This window comes from Neltuma alba, unplaced genomic scaffold (genome assembly GCF_004799145.2).
Source record: "Neltuma alba isolate B1F8T4 unplaced genomic scaffold, ASM479914v2 tig00011291_pilon, whole genome shotgun sequence".
Lineage (NCBI taxonomy): Eukaryota > Viridiplantae > Streptophyta > Magnoliopsida > Fabales > Fabaceae > Neltuma > Neltuma alba.
This window is the reverse complement of record NW_021636000.1, coordinates 202,535-226,165: the sequence shown is the minus strand read 5'-3', so window position 1 is coordinate 226,165 and position 23,631 is coordinate 202,535. Positions and strand designations below refer to the sequence as shown.

The 23,631-nt window shown below is 33.8% G+C and overlaps 1 protein-coding gene across 1 annotated transcript; it reads right to left on the bottom strand.

The window, feature by feature from the left end:
* Positions 1–3,207: 3,207 nt before the first annotated feature.
* On the bottom strand, positions 3,208–23,129 carry LOC114711479 (hyphally regulated cell wall protein 1-like). The gene is made up of 2 exons (XM_028895889.1): positions 23,097–23,129; positions 3,208–3,729 (listed from the first exon to the last, which is right to left on the bottom strand). Exon 2 carries the CDS (start codon positions 3,695–3,697, stop codon positions 3,404–3,406), a length of 294 nt encoding a protein of 97 aa, XP_028751722.1. The 5' UTR covers positions 3,698–3,729; positions 23,097–23,129; the 3' UTR covers positions 3,208–3,403.
* Between the last annotated feature and the right edge of the window lie 502 nt (positions 23,130–23,631).

Sequence of the window (23,631 nt, the reverse complement as noted above, 5' to 3'; positions counted from 1 at the left end):
AAACAGAGGCTTTAGAAGCATATTCTTAGCAGCTCCTCTTCTTTTCTTTTTTTTTGGACCAGCAGACATAGCCTCTTTTACTAGCTGGGATGAACCTCTTATTGATATTAATTTAATCTACTAAATATTGAAGGTAATATTTTTAGCAATTATTAATTACTCATATTGAGCACCCGTTTCCAACATGCCATCTGATTTACTGATGAAGTTTTCCCTGTTGATGAGATCCTTCACATCACATGCATAAGACTCATCTCAATTGTAATACATCTCAATCATAACATCCAACAACACGCCAGATAAAATAATTTTAATGAATGCAAATGAATCATATATAAATTCAAATTCCAAGTAATATAACTCAAATTAAATTACAAAAAACCAATTAACAGAAATTATAACGCATAATCTCAGTCTCCAAATCAAATAAGAATATTCCTAACAGAGGAAAAATCCAATGAAGTCCAAGAAAAAATTAATTGGAAGACTAAATACTCTCCTAATTGAAGATCCAAGCTCAAGCTACTCATCCATTTCCAAGAAGTGCAATGGGATTAGCCTCTCATAGCCCTAGAAGAATCCATAATAGGTTTGAAGCAATGAGAATCCATGGAGACTATGGTAAGAGAGTGGGTGTAGAGATTATTGTAAGGAAAAAAAAAAAAACAAAGAAAGAAACCCGTGGAGATGAATGGCGTTGCTGGTCCTGATGGAAAGAAAGAAGAGTTGTATAGCGTGAGAGAGAGAGGACGCGTGCAGCTGTGTATATGTGTTTTGATGTTGGCGGCGTGGTCTGTATGAATGGAATTGAAGGAGTGGATATGTATATGAATTGAATTTGAAGGAGGATTGGCGGCGTGGTCTATGGAATTCCCCCGGGTGCTTTTTACGGATCAATAAAAATATAAATAACAAAACAATCAGGTGCCTTGATGCCCAAGTTGCTTGTATCCCCAATTTCCCCTTTTTTACCTCTTCTTCCTTTTTCAGCTTTCCTATTATCTTTATTTTTATAAAGCCAAAATCAATTATTTAAAAGGAGATAAAATATGATAAGATTTCCTTTTAAATTTCTAATTTCATGCAAAGATTATTTAATTCAAAATATTCATAATCAATCCAAGTTATCCCATTTTAATTGATATATATATCCCCAAAAAGATATCAAATAATACATTAAAATGCGGATTTATTAATCATCCGGAGAAGCCTTCTCGTCATCATCAGCTCTGATTCCATTTGATCTCACCGGCAATAGAGTTCCTGACTGATATAATGTTATTGCTTTGACTCTTTTATGGCCTTGATCGATCGATGTCCCGTCTCGCTTGCTTGGCCTGCATTTTCTAGATGCAATGACCAGAATCTGTACTGTTTCCTCCCTTCAGCGCGAAGCTTTGTGGTGTCTTTATTAATTTCTTAATGCACGTATAGTCACGTTTACGATTCCGTCTCGCCAGCTAATCGCTACCCGACTATATGGTTATTAGTTAAACGACCACTACCTTGATGGAATATATGTTACTGTGGTGTGTGGAATTCATTATAAAATTTTTACCAGATTGGCCAAACATGCGACACGTTTTGCTGTTTATTCCTTCTCTGCCTGCGTTTTTCATCACTCTTTTGGATCCCTTTTCATTTTGACGACAGAGGTTTGGAGAAATAAAAGAACAAAAAATAAAAGTGTATATATGTATTTATATGTATGGTCTGTGGGTGTCGCATTCATTCTCTCACGCCGCCAATAGAGCGGCCTGCGGAGGCATCCTCAGAGACAAGACTAACGTGGGGGCGGGAGGCTTTCTCCATAGAGTGGCAAGTTGAGCAAGGGATATACATATATATATATATATATATATATCCCTGAGGTCTTTCATTTCATTATTTGCAAGGACAAGAATAAAAAATACTACATCCGTATTTAATATAAGAGTTAGTTAACTAATTTGATTATATTAAAGAAATTAGTTAAGTTTATTATTGTAATAAATAAGTATTATCTTTTCTAAAATATCCTTACTAATCAAGTATATTGGCAAGACCTACCATTATTTCAAGAATTATTTTGAAAAAAATAGATAAATATAAGAGACAAATTGAATTAGAGTTTTATATTTAGAACTAAAATAAAAGTCAAACGAGTTATTATATTAATAATTGAAGGTAGTATTACTACATTGCTTTTCGCTGAAATTTGTACGTATAAGATAATGGTTTATGACCATACTAATAAGTTGTCTTTTCCTCCGTAAGAAGTAGATACGTTCTTACACCGCTTTTACAATTAAGCCTCCCGCACAGAGGTTGCATATATAGCAATGAGGTCCGTCCCACTCCCAAAAATTATATCGTAATTCGGGCTCAAATTATTTTTTTCCCCACTTAGTACATACATACATAGTATTAACCATTTCAAACTTTAGTCCTAGAAATTAAAATTCACAAATTTCGCTATTTTGATCACGTCTCTTGACTTGGTTTCATTCCTCGAGCAATAAACCAACTATGCCAGTTACAAAAACCAATTATATTACACATAGTTGATATAATTAAATTGGCCGGTTCGTTTTTTTCAAAATCTAAATTAATTTAAAGGAACTTGTAACAAGTTTCAATTTATAATTGGTGCCCATCTCTATATATATTATAATCCACGTCTTCTTGCTATATATTAAGAAGTTATATTGATTTATTGTGATGATAGCATAATGTCTTTAAAATTTCGGTAGAAAAGAAGGTTTGATATTAGCAGTAAGAATTTCGAACCCATATGATATCTTTAAAAGATGAGTTGCGATTGCGTACTAATATTGAGGGAACGATAATCATTCTCTATATTTGCAATTTAATTTATTTCTAGAGTATTCTGCTCCAGTAAAAAAATAAATTTTGCATTCTATATGATTTGTATTTACGGATTCGAACCTGTGACTTTGCGTATAAGTGGCCATAGCCTCTCTTTTTTTCTTTTTTTCTTTTTGCACCAGCAGCCATAGCCTCTTTTACTAGCTGGGATGAGTCTCTTATTGATATCAATTTAATCTACTAAATATTGAAGATAATATTTTTAACAACTATTAATTACTCATATTGAGCACCCGTTTCCAACATACCATCTGATTTACTAATGAAGTTTTCTCTGTTGAGATCCTTCGCATCATATGCACAAGACCGGTCTCATGCAGAAGACGGCCCTCTAAACAATTGAAAACTTAACTGAAACGATAGTTTTATTTAGAGGAGGATCATCATGATGAATAGCCTCCTAATTACATACCGCGCACACACCATATCTAATAATTAAGGATCAAACCATAGCAATTAAAGGGCTAATACTAGCCAGCAGCTAGCATTATCCTTAATAATACAGATAGATAGGTAGATCACCATTATGAGTTAATTAGCGTCCATTGTTCACAATGCTTCCGTTGCCGTCGCCGTATGTAGTGCCACTGTTGTGAACAAAGTTGCCGCCGGCGGCGTTGTGGTAGTAAGGAGAATTGTAACGGTTGCCGGAATGAGAGCCGCTGTTGTAGTTGACGTCTCTGAAATTTTGAGCGCCTGATCCGCTGTTATTGAATGAGCCTTGGGTTCCACTGTTGTAGCCTCCGGCTGATCTGCCGGCCTGAGCCCGAGCTTCGTTTTCCCGCATCATCTCCAGAAGCCTTTTCATCATCTCAAGATCCGACGCCATTTGATCTCACTGATTATCTGATATTATAGAGTTTCTTTGTTTTTCCGATGGCTTTGATCGTCTCGCTTGCTTCGCCTGCGTTTTATAGACGCACTAACAAGAATCTGTACCGTTTCCTTCCTTCAACACGAAGCTTTATTGCATATATCTTTTCTACAATCGCTACCCAACTATGGTTAGTTGACGGAATATGTTAGTGTCGTGTGCGGAATTCATTATAAAATTACAAAATTGAGCAACCATGCATGCGACCCGTTTTCCTTCTCCAGCTGGCTGCCCTTTTTTCATTCTTTTACTTTCACTTGATACTTCCTTATTTTGAGGAGAGAGTTATGCAGAAAAGAAACAAACAATAAAAACATTTTTGACGGAGGCAAAAATAAACAACATATATGTAGTTAGGAGACGGAACAGATAAAACTTACATATAGTATATTATCTTATATTCTTAATGTAAGATTTAGCTTCAAAAGTTGTATTTCTTTTCTTTTCTCTTCTCTAACAACTCTTATATAGCCACATGTAGCCACTGCTGACGTGGAGGGTGGCATATTGCTGTGACGTCAGTCACACTCGTCACAAAGATTAGATCGCAGGAAGTGTAAAGTTTTGACGTGGAATGAATTAGGGTTCAAATTAATTTCTTTTCCTTGTACGGATAGGATATAGTGTAGTACCTCTCGTCTTTGAATAAAATTGAAGAAACTTTCACTTTTAGGTTCATCTAAATCTACTGGACTGAACCCTACTCATAACACATTACTATATCTGCAATATCATCAGGTATTGAAAGTAAGTGGCGTTAGTCCTGATGGAAGGAGCTTTGGCTGCTTAAGCAATGTGTTTCGACTTCGAGTCGGTGTAAATGCGAAAAACATGTTTGGAAGAGCCAACCCCAATTTAATTTGGACTAGCCGCAGTAGCTATAGTAGCCCCAAAGACTTAGATGTGAAAGCAGAAAAAAAAAAACCAAGAAGAAGAAGAAGAAGTAATTATATATATTACTCACCTAATTATATACTCCTCCGGTCCTTAATATAAGACCCATTTAACTAATTTGATTAGATTAAAGAAGTTAGGTAAGTTAGTTAATTATAAGAAATGTGACAGTTTTTCCTAAAACACCATAATAATCTTTCTTAATATCCTCTCTCCCTCTTTTACTTGATTATAGTTGAGGGAGTATTCACAGGGATAATTTAGAAAAAATTAATAAATATGAGAAATGGGTCTTATATTTAGGATCAAAACCAACTTAACAATTGAGTCCTATATTAAGGACCGGAGGAGTATAAAACATTAACTAACAAAACTTCTTTTTATGTTATACACGCACCACATTCGAAAACATGGTACTCTAACGACAGACTCGAACGTTGTTCCGGTTATAAATCATTCTTTAAAAGAAAATTCTATATCTTCTTCACATGTAATGCTTTTCTTTAAAAATCAATAACAAACAATATATGCATAGGATTAACTCGAATCCTATGTCCTGGCCTGTTCCAACATGTGGAGTTCTAACTAAATTAATTATATTATTGCAGTGGATTTTGTTAGTCCCCCGCTAGCTATCACGATGCATATATTCCTTCGGGCTTTCAATTATATATATATATATATATTACTTCTTGTCTTTAATATAATAGCTAATTAATTAATTTGAGTAGATTAAAAAAATTAGTTATGTTAGTTATTTATAATAAATAGGTGTTGTCTTTCTTAAAATATTATTACTAATAATGTGTATTAATAAAACTATCACTTCATAAAATATTTAATATGTGTAGCTTTTGTGAGGACTACCGCAAAAAAAGTAGATAAATATAAGAGACAAAATAGATTGAGGTCTTATATTTAGGACCAAATTGAGAGTAAAACTAGCTTTTATATTATTATATATATAAAAGACTGGAGGTAGTGTGTGTGTTTCCTATCAAACTATATGAGAGAAGGCAAACAATTACACAGCCGAAAATAAGTCTGAAGGCGGAAGAGATTGACCCCAGCTAGATGGCCAATAAAGAAGATTTGATGCGCTGGTTCAGACTCGTTGATCGGCAACCAGTTCCAGTGGAAACACATCCCCAGCATGGCGCCAACCTCACCGGCGCTGCCGTTCCTCAGGGAAGCCCCGTCGCAGCAGCACCACCGGGACCGAACTTTCCTCCGGCCATGTTCAGCAACACCGGCACCGGCAACGGAAATGGTTCCATTATCTTCGGTTCCTTGGACACTTCGACCAGTATCGGCAGGAATTAATTAAGAACAGTTCAGTAATTAATGATCTCCAGCCCCTTCTTCTAAAGCCTTAATAATAATCCTTTATGAATAACTGTGCTTTAGTCCAAGGAACATGAATCTTGATCAACGAAGTTGATAGTCTGTAATGAATACGAGGTTCCTGAACCTCTCTATTTTTTGTAATAAAAATCTTTTCTTTTCGTGATATTATTTGAATACTCCCCCGCTAGTTGTGTGCTGGGTTAATGCCCCATTTGTTTTTATTTTATTTTATATAAATATAGATGATCTGAAAACAGTAACGCTTTCGATCAAAATAGTTCAAGCAAATTAGATAGGTCTTGTCTAAAGGCACCCGTAAATGACACGAACAAGACTGAGATTTCATGCACCAAGGCAACTCTTAGACGGTGGATTACACACACACTTAGTCTATTGATCAGCTCCGATTTCATTTGGTCTCACCGGCGATAGAGTTCCTCGATCACTGATATAATATTATTACTTTGATTCTTTTCTGGCTTTGATCGATCGGTGTCTCGTCTCGCTTGCTTCGCCAGCGTTTTATAGATGCAGTAACCAGAATCTGTGTTGTTTCCTTCTTTCAACGCGAAGCTGTGGGGTATCTTTTTTTTCTTAATTCATGTATGGTCACGTTTCCGATTCCATATCTCTAGTAATCGCTGCCCAACTGTATGGTTATTAGTTAAACGACGACTATAGGTTGATGGAATATGTGTTACTGTGGTGTGTGGAATTCATTATAACATTTTTAAAAGACTGGCCAAACACGCGACACGTTTTGCTGTATAATCCTTCTCTGCCTGCTTTTTTCACTACTTTACTCTCTTAATTAATCCTTTTTTATTTTGACGAGAGAGGTTTGCAAAAATAAAGAAACAAATAACGCGTTCTCTGACACCGCCAATAGAGCGGCTTGCGGGGGCATCCTCAAAGACAAGACTAATTAACTTGGTGGCGGAGGGCTTTCTCCATAGAATTGAGGAAGGTGACAATGTTACAGCAGAACCTTGGGGTTGCCTTATGAAAAGGCCTTGGGACAAAGGCTTTAGAAGCATACTCTTATTGAGATCAGAAGCATGCTACGCAGAGAGTGAAGCAAGGGAAAGCAACCAGCAGGTGGATATATGTATCTATATATATGTGTGTATATATATATATCCATGATGTCTTTCATATCATTATTTGCAAGGATAAAAAATAAAAATTACTACCTCCTGTTTTTAATATAAAAACTCATTTCACTTTTATTTTACTCTTAAATATAAGACCCTAATCCACTTTGTCTCTCATATTTATGCATTTTTTCCCAAGATAGTCATTTTAATAATGGTAGTTCTAGTAAATACACTTGATTAACAAGGATATTTTAGGAAAGACAATACTTATCTATTACAAATAATTAACTTAATTTATTTTCTTAATTACTCCAAATTGATCATCTAGTTTTTATATTTAGGACCGGAAGTAGCATTAGCTACATTGCTTTTCAGTTTTATAGCTGAAATTTGTGGATAACATTTTCGTTTATGACCATATATATAATATATATATATATTAATAAGTTGTCTTTTCTTGCGTAAGAAGTAGATGCGTTCTTAGCTTGTATCACTTTTGCAATTAAGCCTGACGCAGAGGGTGACATATATAGCTATGAGGTCCGTCCCACTCCCACAAATTCCATCGCGGCAGGTGTAAGGATTTGATTTGGTATAAATTCGGGCTCAGATTAATTTCTTTTCAGTTATTACCGACAGTTTATCCATTTCAAATGCTAGTCCTTATGTTTTAGAAATTAAAATTCACAAATTGCACTATTTTGATCTCGTCTCTTGACTAGCATATATGCATGTATTAACCCCCAAAATCTAATGCAACTTGACCAAGAAAATTAAAGGATCATCATCACGAGACTTGGTTTCATTGCTCGAGCAATAAACCAACTATGCCAGTTTGTTTAGATTAATTTCTTTTCAGTTACAAAATTCAAAAACCAATTATATCAATATAGTTGATATGATTAAATTGGCCAGTTTGTTTTTTTTTTAAAAAAAAAAATCTGAATTAATTTAAATGAACTTGTAACAATTTTCAATTTATAATTGATGCCTATTTCTAAATTATAATCCACACTCTCTTCTATATATATTAAGGAAGTTATATTTATTTATTGTGATGGTAGCATAATGTCTTTTAACAAGTTAATTTATTTAACAATTATTACTTACTCATATTCAGCAAGCGTTTCAACATAGCGTCTGATTTATTCACATCATGCATAAGACTCATCTCATGCAGCAGAGGGCCCTCTAAACAATTGAAACCTTAACTGAAACGATATTTTTATTTACATTAAGAGGAGGATCATCATGATGAACAGCCTCCTGATTACACACCGCGCGCACACTATATATATATATATATATATATATATATATATAATTAAGGATCAAACCATAGTAATTAAAGGGCCAATACTAGCTAGCAGCCAGCATTATCCTTTTTATGATGATCATACAGTTCTTATTGATTATTCCCTTAGTAATATAGATATATAGATAGATAGATAGATAGATAGATCACCATTATGAGTTAATTAGCGTCCAGTTTTCACACTGCTTCTTTTGCCGTTGCCATCACTGTTGCGAACATCGTCGCTGTCAACTTGGGGTTGGCCAGTCGAATCGTATCTGTTGCCGGAATGAGAGCCGTTGTTGAAGCTAACGCTTCCGATTGTCTGAGAGCCTGAATCCCTGTTAATGAATGAGCCTTGAGTTCCACTGTTGTAGCCGCCGGCTGCTCTGCTGGCTAGAGCCAGAGCTTCATTTGCCAGCAACTTCGGCAGATGCTTTTTGGTCGGCTCAGTATGTGGCTCCATTTGATCTCAGTGATTATCTGATATTACAGAGTTTCTTTGTTTTTCCGATGGCTTTGCTCGTCTTGCTTGCTTCGCCTGCCTTTTATAGATGCATTAACAACAATCTGTGTTGTCTCTCCTTCCTTAAACAAGAAGCTTTATGGTATATATCCCCTTTTTTTTCCCCCTTAATCCGATTCCATCTTTCCAATCGCCACCGAACTATGGTTACTTGATGGAATATGCTAGTGTAGTGTGAGGAATTCGTTATAAAATTACAAAGTGGGCCAACCATGCATGGACACGTTTTCCTTCTCTGGCTGCCCTTTTTTTCATCCTTTTACTTTCACTTGATGATTTCTCATTTTGAGGAGAGAGGTTTGGAGAAAAGAAACAAACAATAAAAACATTTTTGACAGAGGCATAAATAATTAAGACGTGGTAACGAGAGGGAGCAGATAAAACTTTGGAAATTGGTAGGAGGCTCATCCACATCTTTCTTTCTTCCTTCATATTTTTTCTTTTCTTGTATAGCTATAATATATATGTATCTTCGGTTTTTAGTATAAGATCTAGTTTAACAAGTTACAATTTTTCTTAAACAACACTTATAGGCTATAGCTGCATGTGGGCACTGCCGACGTAGAGGGTGCCATGTTGATATGAGGTCAGTCACACGCATCAAAAAATTTGAATAAATCAGGTTTTAAATTTGTTTCTTTTCCTTTAGCACCGATAATAAATGATTCTCATCCACCCTCCATAAAAGCATATGATGCCTAATTTCATTTTTTTTAAAGTTAGATTCTTGTTCACAAATAAAACAACGAAGCTAGGTCGTTAAATGAAAGCATATATTTCTACAAGGCAGGTGTGTGAAGGATCTAATAAGGTAATAGGGATGGATAGGAGAAATCTTTAATTTCTTCTGCCCATTGATTCTTTTTTACGTTCATCGAGATCTTCCGGACTGACCCTGATCATAATAAATTACTATATCTGCAAAAAACATGTTTGGAAGAGCTATCCCCAATTAGGCTCAATAACGTCCGAATCTCATCCAATGAGATAGTCATATGAAAAAAAGAAAAACTTCAATCTGGATTAGTCGTACTAACTATAGTAGGCCCAAAAATACTTAGATGTGAAAGCAGAAAAAAAAATTTAAATATAGAAGTAATGATATATATATTACTCACTTAATTATAAAACATTAACTAACAAAACTTCTTTTTATGTTATATACAAACCACATTCGAAAACGTGTTGCTCCAACGACAGACACAACTGTTTTGCCGGTTAATATAGAATTTTTAGTTTTTGAACGTAATTTGTCTTTCTAAAACTTCTATATATATATATATATATATATATATATAGCATTTAGGCATAATTTCTCATAACTTTTTAATGTCCAATTTTTTAATTAATATATAGGAAAGTTACATAATTTGAACATGATCAATATCAACCAATAATGAATAAATCTATCAGAGCTAAAGAAAATCACACACATACGTTAAAAAAGAAAAAAAAAGATCGGGTGCCTAAACTGAAACCAACATCTCATAAGGCATACATCTGGCATATACTCTCGACTGGTTGATTGGGGGTGTTGTGGCCAAAATTAAACAACGGGACTTTTCATTGAATGATATTTTACGTTATCTCTGAATTAAATTTATACGTGCTCATCACTTATTTTATCCATATTTAATCGATGAAAATTAGGCTTTTTCCTACCCCTCAACTCACACCTAATCCTTCAAATTCATTTACTCACCAAGAAAATGCGTTTTACTGAACTTGTTTAATACAACACATCAAACAAGAGTATGATAATGCATTTTGAACGAACATTTCAACATATAAAAAGCGACGTGATCGTAAGTTTTAATTTTGCAATCTCTATTGGATAATTTGTTGTTATGACTAATTATATTGTTAAAAGAGACCCTTAAAAAACATAGATAATAAATATATATTGCAAAAATCATTCTTTAAAAGAAAATTCTCTGTCTTCTTCACATCTGATACTTTTCTTGAAAAATCAATAACAAACAATATATACATAGGATTAGCTCGAATCCTGTGTCCTAGCCTGTTTCTACATGTGGTGCGCTAACTAAATTAATTGTATTATTCCAGAGAATTTTGTTAGTCCCCCAATTTTCTGTGCCCACTATCACGATGCATATATTCCTTCACCTTTACAACTACTTTTTTGGTCCTTAATATAGAACCTAATTATTGAGTTGATTTTGGTGCTAAGGGGGTGTTTGGGTGATAACCCAAAGCATGGTTTGGGGACCCAAACCATGGTTTGGGAAAAAATCACCCAAACACCCTTAAAAAAACCAAAACCATGGTTTTGGGAAAAGCAAAAATTTTTTGCTTTTGAAAAAAAAAAGGAGAGTGTGAGAGCCTATAGGATATGTATCTTGTTGTTTTTTTTATAAACATATTTTTTTATAAATATATTTAATCTTATATCTTATAAATATATATACATATTAATTATTTATTAATTATATTATCTCATGTATTATTAATTATGTTAACAAAAATATATTATTAACAATTTTATTCCTTCAAATTAAAATATATCATAAAATATTTTTATCTGTAATTATCATATTAATTTATGCCTTTTTTAGTAATTTGTACATGTAAAAAGTGTTTCTGGTAACAGCTATCCAAACACTCTCACTTCTCAAAATCACTTTTTCACAAAATCTATTCTTCAAAAAATCTATTCTCCCCAGAATCTATTCTCCAGAAGCTATTCTCCAAACCATGGTTTGGTTATATCCAAACACCCCCTAAATATAAGACCTATTTCTCATATTTATCAATTTTCTCTAAATTATCCATATGGATACTTCGTTAATCATAATTAAGTAGAAGAGGAAGAGAGGATATTAAGGAAGATGGTTATAGTGTTTTAGGAAAAACATATTATATTTCTTATAATTAACTAACTGACCTAACTTTCTTAATCTAATCAAATTAGTTAAATAGGTCTTATATTAAGAACCGGAGGAGTATTATATACCACCTCTAGTTTTTAATATAAGAGCTAATTAACTAATTTGAGTAAATTAAGAAAATTAGTTAAGTTAATTACTTGTAATAAATATGTGTTGTCTTTTCTAAAATACCATCTCTTTTTTAAGGAAAATATGGAGGATCTGAAAACAATTACGCTTTCTATCAAAATAGTTCAAGGAAATTAGATAGGTCATGTCTGAAGGCTACATGGACTTTCAATTTCTCATCCAAAATTCACCCGTAAATGACACGCAAAAGGCTGAGATTTCATGCACCCAGGCAACTCTAAAAGATTGGATCACACACTCACACACTTAGTCAATTGAATCCTTGATCATACTCCTAAGGTCCTAAATATAAGATACATTTGTAGTGTAATTTAGTTTACAAAACAGGTCGCAATTCGGGCTCTAATTAATCTTTTTCCCAATTAGTACATACATACATAGTATTAACCATTACAAACTTTAGTCCAAGAAATTAAAATTCACAAATTTCTCTATTTTGATCACGTCTCTTGACTTGGTTTCATTCTTCGAGCAATAAACTACCTATGCCAGTTACAAAAGCCAATTATATTACATATATATAGTTGATATAATTGAATTGGCCGGCTTGTTTCTTTTTTAAATCTAAATTAATTTAAAGGAACTTGTAACAAGTTTTAATTTATAATCAACATATATGTAGTTACGAGAGGGAACAGGTAAAACTTACATATAGTATATTATCTTATATTCTTAATGTAAGGTTTAGCTGCAAAAATTGTATTTCTTTTCTTTTCTGTAACAACTCTTATATAGCTGCATGTAGCCACTACTGACGTGGAGGGTGGCATATTGCTGTGACGTTAGTCACACTCGTCACAAAGATTAGATCGCAGGAAGCGTAAAGTTTTAATGTGGAATTAATTAGGGCTCAAATTAATTTCTTTTCCTTGTATGGATAGGATATAGTGTAGTACCTCTCGTCTTTGAATAAAATTGAAGAAACTTTCATTTTTACGTTCATCTAAATCTACTGGACTGAACCCTACTCAAAACAAATTACTTTGGCTGCTTAAGCAATATGTTTCGATTTTGAGTCGGTGTAAGTGCGAAAAACATGTTTGGAAGAGCTAACCCCAATTAGGCTCAATAATGTTCGAATCTCATCTAATCAGATGGTCATATGAAAAAAAAAAAATTTAATTTCGATTAGGCGTAGTAGCTATAGTGGCCGCAAAGATACTTAGATGTGAAAGCAAAAAAGAAGAAGAAGAAGAAGTAATTATATATATTACTCACTTAATTATATATAAAACATTAACTAACAAAACTTCCTTTTATGTTATACACGCACCACATTCGAAAACATGGTACTCCAACGACAGACTCAAACGTTGTTCCGGTTATAAATCATTCTTTAAAAGAAAATTCTATATCTTCTTCACATGTAATGCTTTTCTTAAAAAATCAATAACAAACAATATATGCATAGGATTAACTCGAATCCTATGTCCTGACCTGTTCCAACATGTGAGTTCTAACTAAATTAATTATATTATTGCAGAGGATTTTGTTAGTCCCCCACTATCACGATGCATATATTCTTCGGGCTTTCAGTTATATATATATATATATATATATAACTTCTTTGCCTTTAATATAAGAGTTAATTAATTAATTTGAGTAGATTAAAGAAATTAGTTATGTTAGTTATTTATAATAATAGGTGTTGTCTTTCCTAAAATATTATTACTAATAATGTGTATTAATAAAACTATCACTTCATAAAATATTTAATATGTGTAGCTTTTGTGAGGACTACCGCAAAAAAAGTAAATAAATATAAGAGACAAAATAGATTGAGATCTTATATTTAGGACCAAATTGAGAGTAAAACTAGCTTTTATATTATTATATATATAAAAGACTGGAGGTAGTGTGTGTGTTTCCTATCAAACTATATGAGAGAAGGCAAACAATTACACAGCCGAAAATAAGTTTGAAGGCGGAAGAGATTGACCCCAGCTAGATGGCCAATAAAGAAGATTTGATGCGCTGGTTCAGACTCGTTGATCGGCAACCAGTTCCAGTGGAAACACATCCCCAGCATGGCGCCAACCTCACCGGCGCTGCCGTTCCTCAGGGAAGCCCCGTCACAGCAGCACCACCGGGACCGAACTTTCCTCCGGCCATGTTCAGCAACACCGGCACCGGCAACGGAAATGGTTCCATTATCTTCGGTTCCTTGGACACTTCGACCAGTATCGGCAGGAATTAATTAAGAACAGTTCAGTAATTAATGATCTCCAGCCCCTTCTTCTAAAGCCTCAATAATAATCCTTTATGAATAACTGTGCTTTAGTCTAAGGAACGTGAATCATGATCAACGAAGTTGATAGTCTGTAATGAATACGACGTTCCTGTACCTCTCTATTTTTTGTAATAAAAATCTTTTCCTCTGGTGATATTATTTGAATACTCCCCCGCTAGTTGTGTTTTGGGTTAATGCCCCATTGTTTTTTTTTTTTAAATAAATATAGATGATCTGAAAACAGTAACGCTTTCGATCAAAATAGTTCAAGCAAATTAGATAGGTCTTGTCTAAAGGCACCCGTAAATGACACGAACAAGACTGAGATTTCATGCACCAAGGCAACTCTTAAACGGTGGATTACACACACACTTAGTCTATTGATCAGCTCCGATTCCATTTGGTCTCACCGGCGATAGAGTTCCTCGATCACTGATATAATATTATTACTTTGATTCTTTTCTGGCTTTGATCGATCGGTGTCTTGTCTCGTCTCGCATGCTTCGCCGGCGTTTTATAGATGCACTAACCAGAATCTGTACTGTTTCCTTCCTTCAACGCGAAGCTGTGGGGTATCTTTTTTTCTTAATTCATGTATGGTCACGTTTCCGATTCCATATCTCTAGTAATCGCTGCCCATCTCTATGGTTATTAGTTAAACGACGACTATAGGTTGATGGAATATGTGTTACTGTGGTGTGGGGAATTCATTATAACATTTTTAAAAGACTGGCCAAACACGCGATACATTTTGCTGTATAATCCTTCTCTGCCTGCTTTTTTCACTATTTTACTCTCTTAATTAATCCTTTTTTTATTTTGACGAGAGAGGTTTGCAAAAATAAAGAAACAAATAACGCATTCTCTGACACCGCCAATAGAGCGGCTTGCGGGCACATCCTCAAAGACAAGGCTAATTGAGGAAGGTGACCATGTTACAGCAGAACCTTGGGGTTGCCTCATGAAAAGGCCTTGGGACAAAGGCTTTAGAAGCATATTCTTATTGAGATTAGAACCAGCAGGCGGATATATATATATATATATAAATATGTATGTATGTATGTATGTATGTATGTATCCATGATGTCTTTCATATCATTATTTGCAAGGATAAAAAATAAAAATTACTACCTCCAGTTTTTAATATAAAAACTCATTTGACTTTTATTTTACTCTTAAATATAAAACTCTAATCCACTTCGTCTCTCATATTTATATATTTTTTCCCCAGGATAGCCATTTTAATAATGGTAGTTTTAGCAACTATACTTGATTAACAAAGATATTTTAGAAAAGGCAACACCTATCTATTACAAATAATTAACTTAATTTATTTTCTTAATTGTTTCAAATTAGTCAACTAACTTTAATATTTAGGACCGGAAGTAGTATTAGCTACATTGCTTTTCAGTTTTATAGCTGAAATTTGCGGATAACATGCCCGTTTATGACCATATATATTAATAAGTTGTCTTTTCTTGCGTAAGAAGTAGATTCGTTCTTAGCTTGTATCACTTTTGCAATTAAGCCTGACGCAGAGGGTGACATATGCCCACTCCCAAAAATTGCATCGCGGTAGGTGTAAGGATTTAATTTGGTATAAATTCGGGCTCAGATTAATTTCTTTTTAGTTATTACCTACAGTTTATCCATTTCAAATTTTAGTCCTTATGTTTTAGAAATTAAAATTCACAAATTTCGCTTTTTTTATCTCGTCTCTTGACTAGCATATATGCATGTATTAACCCCCAAAATCTAATGCAACTTGACCAAGAAAATTAAAGGATCATCATCACGAGACTTAGTTTCATTGCCCGAGCAATAAACCAACTATGCCAGTTAACAAATTCAAAAACCATTTATATCAGATATAGTTGATATGATTAAATCGGCCAGTTTGTTTTTTTTAAAAAAAAATCTGAATTAATTTAAATGAACTTGTAACAATTTTCAATTTATAATTGATGCCTATTTCTAAATTATAATCCACACTTTCTTCTATATATTAAGGAAGTTATATTTATTTATTGTGATGATAGCATAATGTCTTTTAACAAGTTTTATTTATTTAACAATTATTACTTACTCATATTCAGCAAGCGTTTGAACATACCATCTGATTTAATCACATCACATGGATAAGACTCATCTCATGCAGCGGAGGGCCCTCTAAACAATTGAAACCTTGACTGAAACGATATTTTTATTTAGAGGAGGATCATCATGATGAACAGCCTCCTGATTACATACCGCGCGCACACTATATATATATAATTAAGGATGAAACCATAGTAATTAAAGGGCCAATGCTAGCTAGCAGCTAGCATTATCCTTTTGCCTTGGTAATATAGATAGAAAGATAGATAGATAGATAGATAGATCACCATTATGAGCTAATTAGCGTCCAGTTTTCACAGTGCTTCTTTGGCCGTTGCCATCACTGTTGCGAACCTCGTCGCCGTTGCATCACTGTTGCTAACATCGTCGCTGTCAACTTTGGGGTGGCCAGTCGAATTGTATCTGTCGCCGGAATGAGAGCCGTTGTTGAAGCTAACGCTTTCGATTTTCTGAGAGCCTTTTCCGCTGTTACTGAACGAGCCTTGAGTTCCAGTGTTGATGCCGCCTGCTGCTCCGCTGGCTACAGCCAGAGCTTCATATGCCGGCAACTTCGGCGGTTGCTTCTTGGTCGGCTCAGTATGTGGCTCCATTTGATCTCAGTGATTATTTGATATTAGAGAGTTTCTTTGTTTTTTTTCCGTTGGCTTTGCTCGTCTTGCTTGCTTCGCCTGCCTTTTATAGATGCATTAACAACAATCTGTATTGTCTCTCCTTCCTTAAGCAAGAAGCTTTATGGTATATATCCCTTCTTCTTCTTCTTTTTTCTCCTTAATCCGATTCCATCTTTTCCAATCGCTACCGAACTATGGTCACTTGATGGAATATGTTAGTGTAGTGTGAGGAATTCATTATAAAATTACAAAGTAGGCCAACCATGCATGGACACGTTTTCCTTCTCTGGCTGCCCTTTTTTTCATCCTTTTACTTTCACTTGATACTTTCTTATTTTGAGGAGAGAGGTTTGGAGAAAAGAAACAAACAATAAAAACATTTTTGACAGAGGCATAAATAATTAAGACGTGGTAACGAGAGGGAGCAGATAAAACTGTGGAAATTGGTAGGAGGCTCATCCACATCTTTCTTTCTTCCTTTATATTTTTTCTTTTCTCGTATAGCTATAATACTACCTCCAGTCCTTAATATAAGACCTTGTTTAACTTTTATTTTGGTCCTAAATATAAGATCCCCATCCACTTTGTCTCCCATATTTATATTTTTTTTTCAAGATAGTCCTTCTAATAATGGTAGACTTCTAGCCAATACACTTTATTAGTAAGGATATTTTAGGAAAGACATCACTGACAAACTCAATTATTTTTATATATTTTGATATCTTTTTTTTTATGGGTTTTGTCAACTTAATTAGTCTTTTTGGCCTTAATTGATTGTTAATGGATTTAATATATTTTATTTTGAATTATTATTTTATAGGGGCGAAATTGTCATATTTTGATTTAATTGTAACTAATTGATTTTTTTAGGACAATTAATGCTACCTTATCCTTGAATTTTGCTTGCAGGTTCTTGGAAGATTTAAAAATTAAAAAGAAAAAGAAAAGAAAAATGAATTTAAAATAAAAAATAAAAAAATTAATAATAACAGGGGGGCAGAACGTTGCGTTTTGCCCCACCCTAATAATTCCATTTATCATCATCAGGCACGCGAACGAGCTGGAGGCGGCACACAAAGAATACGCAATAGAGCAGAGATGCCGAACGAGCCGAGAACGAAACAAGACGCACACACGAAGGAGAGAGAGCTGGGCGGCTGGGAAAAAACCGACGGAAGCACGAACACGGGAGGACGCAAGCAGCGCTGAAAACAGAACCTGGGCAAGCAGAGCTGAGGTGCGGCGGACAAAACGAGAACCAGAGGAGACGCAGACCAGCGAGCTGAGGGACCAGTGACAGCAACAGAGCGTGAACAGTGTTCTTCCATGGGATCCTGTAGCAAAATTCTGAATATAGCATTTCTCATGGCAAACCGTGGCTAAGATCCTCTAATTCTCTAATTCAACAACAATGGCAGGAGTTTAGATCATCAAAGGGGAGTTTTAGTTGCTTTAATTTCTTACTCAATAATTGTTTAACAATTCCTAGGTCTTAGGATAGTTTTTCTGATTGTTGGGATAATTGTATTGCTTAATCTGATTATATTTGGAGATTATTGTGACTGAATTATTGCTTAACATTTGACATTGGGCTGTTTATAGCTTTGATTTCAATTATAATATTGTGGTTATGACATTTGTATTGATTTTGGAGTTAATATATTGTGATTTTCTAAGGTGGCTTGGAATTTTGGATCATATTGTCTCTTGCTAGCTTTAATTCTGTTATTTTGGATTTAAGAGTTCTAATTAAACATTAGGTTTTAGCATCCTTAATCCCATTTTACTATTCTGGTTGCAGTTAGTAAGTTGGGATTTTAGGAAAATATTTTGTGGCAACTTGAGGTGGCTCAGTTGTTGGATTAAAAGCTTAATTATAATTCTTAATTCATTGGTTTAACTCCCACATCTTTTAGAGTGATGATTGCTTGCGTTGTTGAATTGAAGGATTGATTATTATCAGTATTATTTGTGTGTCTCATTTTCATTTCTTTAATCTTCATTCATTTTAATCACTTTTATATAATAAAAAAAGGTATTTTAATTTCAATTTGATTCGTAGTATTTAATTAGCAGTTTTTCAAAATCAAAAATCCTTTTTTATAGTTTAGGCTACTTGCATTTATTTACTAGGGTTTAATTTCATTTCCGGCTCCTCAAAGTGAATACGACCCGGATTGTGCACTATATTACATTAATTCGGTTAATTTTTGGAGTAACCCCAAAGCGACAAATTAAGGGCAATACACTTGATTAGTAAGGATATTTTAGGAAAGACACCACCTATTTATTACAAATAACTAACTTAACTTCTTTTCTTAATCTCCTCAAATTAGTCAACTAGCTCTTATAATTAGGACTGGAGGTAGTATATATGTATCTTCGGTTTTTAGTGTTAGATCTAGTTTCAAAAGTTACAATTTTTTCTTAAACAACACTTATAGGCTATAGCTGCATGTGGCCACAGCCGACGTAGAGGGTGACATAATGATATGAGGTCAGTCACACTCATCAAAAAATTTGGATGGCAGGAGGTGTAAAGTTTTAATGGGGAATAAGTTAGGTTTCAAATTTGTTTCTTTTCCTTTAGCACCGATAATAAATGATTCTCATCCACACTCCATCAAAGCATATGATGCCTAATTTCATTTTTTTTAAAGTTAGATTCTTGTTCACAAATAAAACAACAAAGCTAGGACGTTAAATGAAAGCATATATTTCTACAAGGCAGGTGTGTGAAGGATCTAATATGGTAATAGGGATGGATAGGAGGAATCTTTAATTTCTTCTGCCCATTGATTCTTTTTTACGTTCATCCAGATCTTCCGGACTGACCCTGATCATAATAAATTACTATATCTGCAAAAAACATGTTTGGAAGAGCTATCCCCAATTAGGCTCAATCGTCCGAATCTCATCCAATGAGATAGTCATATGAAAAAAGAAAAACTTCAATCTGGATTAGTCGTAATAGCTATAGTAGGCCCAAAAATACTTAGATGTGAAAGCAGAAAAAAAAATTTAAATATAGAAGTGAAGATATATATATTACTCACTTAATTATAAAACATTAACTAACAAAACTTCTTTTTCTGTTATATACAAACCACATTCGAAAACGCGTTGCTCCAACGACAGACACAACTGTTCTGCCGGTTAATATAGAATTTTTAGTTTTTGAACGTAATTTGTCTTTCTAAAACTTCTACCATATATATATCGCATTTAGGCATCATTTCTTATAACTTTTTAATGTCCAATTTTTTAATTATTAATATATAGGAAAGTTACATAATTTGAACATGATCAATATCAACCAATAATCAATAAATCCATTAGAGCTCAAGAAAATCACACACATACATTAAAAAAAATATAAAAAAAAAAAAGAGATCGGGTACCTAAACTGAAACCAACAGCTCATAAGTCGACTGTTTGATTGGAGTGTTGTGGCCAATATTAAACAACGGAACTTTTCATTGAATGATGTTTTACGTTATCTCTGAATTAAATTTATACGTTATCGTCACTTATATTTTATCCATATTTAACTGATGAAAATTAGCCTTTTTCCTACCCCTCAACTCACACCTAATCCTTCAAATTCATTTACTTACCAAGAATTAATATATATATATATATATAATTGTTCAAGATTCAGATTGGCTAATGCGTTTTACTGAACTTGTTTAATACAGCGCATCAAACAAGAGTATGATAATGCATTTTGAACGAACATTTCAACATATAAAAAGCGACTTGCTGGTAAGTCTTAATTTTGCAATCTCTATTGCATAATTTGTTGTTATGATTAATTATATTGTTAAAAGAGACCCTTAAAAAACATAGATAATAAATATATATTGAAAAAATCATTCTTTAAAAGAAAATTCTATGTCTTCTTCACATGTAATACTTTTCTTAAAAAATCAATAACAAACAATATATACTCATAGGATTAACTCGAATCCTATGTCCTAGCCTGTTTCTACATGTGGTGCTCTAACTAAATTAATTGTATTACTCCAGAGAATTTTGTTAGTCCCCCAATTTTCTGTGCCCACTATCACGATGCATATATTCCTTCACCTTTACAATTACTTTTCTGGTTCTTAATATAGGACTTAATTGTTGAGTTGATTTTGGTCCTAAATATAAGACCTATTTATCATATTTATCATTTTTCTCTAAATTATCTCCATGGATACTTCCTTAACCATAATTAAATAGAAAAGGGAGAGAGGATATTAAGGAAGATGATTATGGCATTTTAGGAAAAACATGTTATATTTCTTATAATTAACTAAGTTGCCTAACTTCCTTAATCTAATCAAATTAGTTAAATAGGTCTTATATTAAGGACTAGAAGAGTATTATATACTACCTTTAGTTTTTAATATAAGAGCTAATTAACTAATTTGAGTAGATTAAGAAAATTAGTTAAGTTAGTTACTTGTAATAAATATGTGTTATCTTTTCTAAAATACCATATCTTTTTTAAGGAAAATATGGAGGATCTGAAAACAATTACGCTTTCTATCAAAATAGTTCAAGGAAATTAGATAGGTCATGTCTGACGGCTATATGAACTTTCAATTTCTCATCCAAAATTCACCCGTAAATGACACGCAAAAGGCTGAGATTTCATGCACCCAGGCAACTCTAAAACATTGGATCACACACACACACACAGAGACACACACACGCACGCACACACTCTTTGTCAATTGAATCGTTGGTCATACTCCTGAGGTCCCAAATATAAGATACATTTGTAGTGTAATTTAGTTTACAAAACAGGTCTTTTATTTGGAACGGAGGGAGTAGTATTTATTAATGACATGAAAGAAGAGGCTGGCTGAATTAGAAGCTGGGGCAGAAAGCAGACATTAGTCAGATTGATTTAGTCACTTTTTGTTGGACTAATGCCCCATTTGTTAAAAAGTAAGGTGATTAATTAGAGAATTTGGTTAATTAATCAGAAATTTTATAATTATTTAGTGATATTAGGCAGAAAGATATTAATACTCTAAACAAGAAGTATACTAGGACCAAATTTAATCACTAACTAGCTTTTATATTAATGATAGAAGGTAGTATGTTTTGTATTCATATAAATTTGAACTTGAAACTTTGTGTTTACATATGGTCATAGCCTTTTTTACTTGGAGATCAACTCATTCGTAATAAGCAACATACGTACTATATGATCTTTTTACTAATTTAGTTATACTGATGCAACTCCGAAACCTGGCAGAAGAGAGACCCTTAAAAAATTGAACCCCTTAACTATTTATTTATTGTGATGATAGCATAATGTCTTTAACAAGTTTTAGTTATTTAACAGTTATTGGTTACTCATATTCAGCAAGCGTTTCCAACATACCATCTGATTTATTCACATCACATGCACCAGACTAACCTGGCAGCGGAAGGCTTTCTCCTTAGAATTGAGGAAGATGACAATCTTACAGCAGAACTTTAGGGGCTGCCTCATTTGGATTGAAACAGAGGCTTTAGAAGCATATTCTTAGAATCTCGTCTTCTTGTTTTTTTTTTTGGACCAGCAGCCATAGCCTGTTTTACTAGCCGGGATGAACCTCTTATTGATATTAATTTAATCTATTAAATATTAAAGGTAATATTTTTAGCAATTATTAATTACTCGTATTGAGCACCCGTTTCCAACATACCATCTGATTTACTGATGAAGTTTTCCCTGTTAATGAGATCCTTCACATCACATGCATAAGACTCATCTCATGCAGGAGAGAGCCCTCTAAACAATTGAAACCTTAACTGAAACGATATTTTTATTTAGAGGAGGATCATCATGATGAATAGCCTCCTGAGTACATACCGCACGCACACACTATATATAATAATTAAGGATCAAACCATAGTAGTGAAAGGGCTAATACTAGCTAGCAGCTAGCATTATCCTTTCTATGATGACCATATTATTCCCTTAATAATATAGATAGATAGATGGATCACCATTATGAGTTAATTAGCGTCGATTGTTCACAATACTTCCGTTGCCGTTGCCATATGTGGTGCCGCTGTTGTGAACAAAGTTGCCGCCATCGTTGTGGTAGTAAGGAGAATTGTAATTGTTGCCGGAATAAGCGCCGCTGTTGTAGTTGACGTCTCTGAAATTCTGAGAGCCTCGTCCGCTGTTATTGAATGAGCCCTGAATTCCACAGTTGTAGCCGCCGGCTGCTCTGTTGGCTTGAGCCTGAGCTTCGTTTGCCTGCATTATTCCCTGATGATGATTATCTGATATGACTCTGTTTCTTTGTTTTTCCGATGGCTATGCTCGTCTCCCTTGCTTCGCCCGCGTTTTATAGATGCACTACCGAGAATCTGCACTGTGTCTCCTTCCTTAAGCAAGAAGCTTTATGGTATACTTCTTCTTATCTTTAATATAAGAGCTAGTTGACTAATATAAGTAGATCAAGAAAAAATTAGTTAAGCCAATTGTTTATAATAAATAAGTATTATTTCTACTAAAATATCCTTACTAATCAAGTGTATTAGTTAAAACTACTATTATTACAATAACTAACTTGAGAAAAAATGAATGAATATGAGGGATAAAGTGGACTAAGATTTTATATTTAGGACCAAAATAAAAGTCAAATAAGTTCTCATAGTAGGTACTGAAGGTAGTTTATGCTTGTTATCTTAATCCGATTCCATCTCTCCAATCGCTACCCAACTATGGTTAGTTG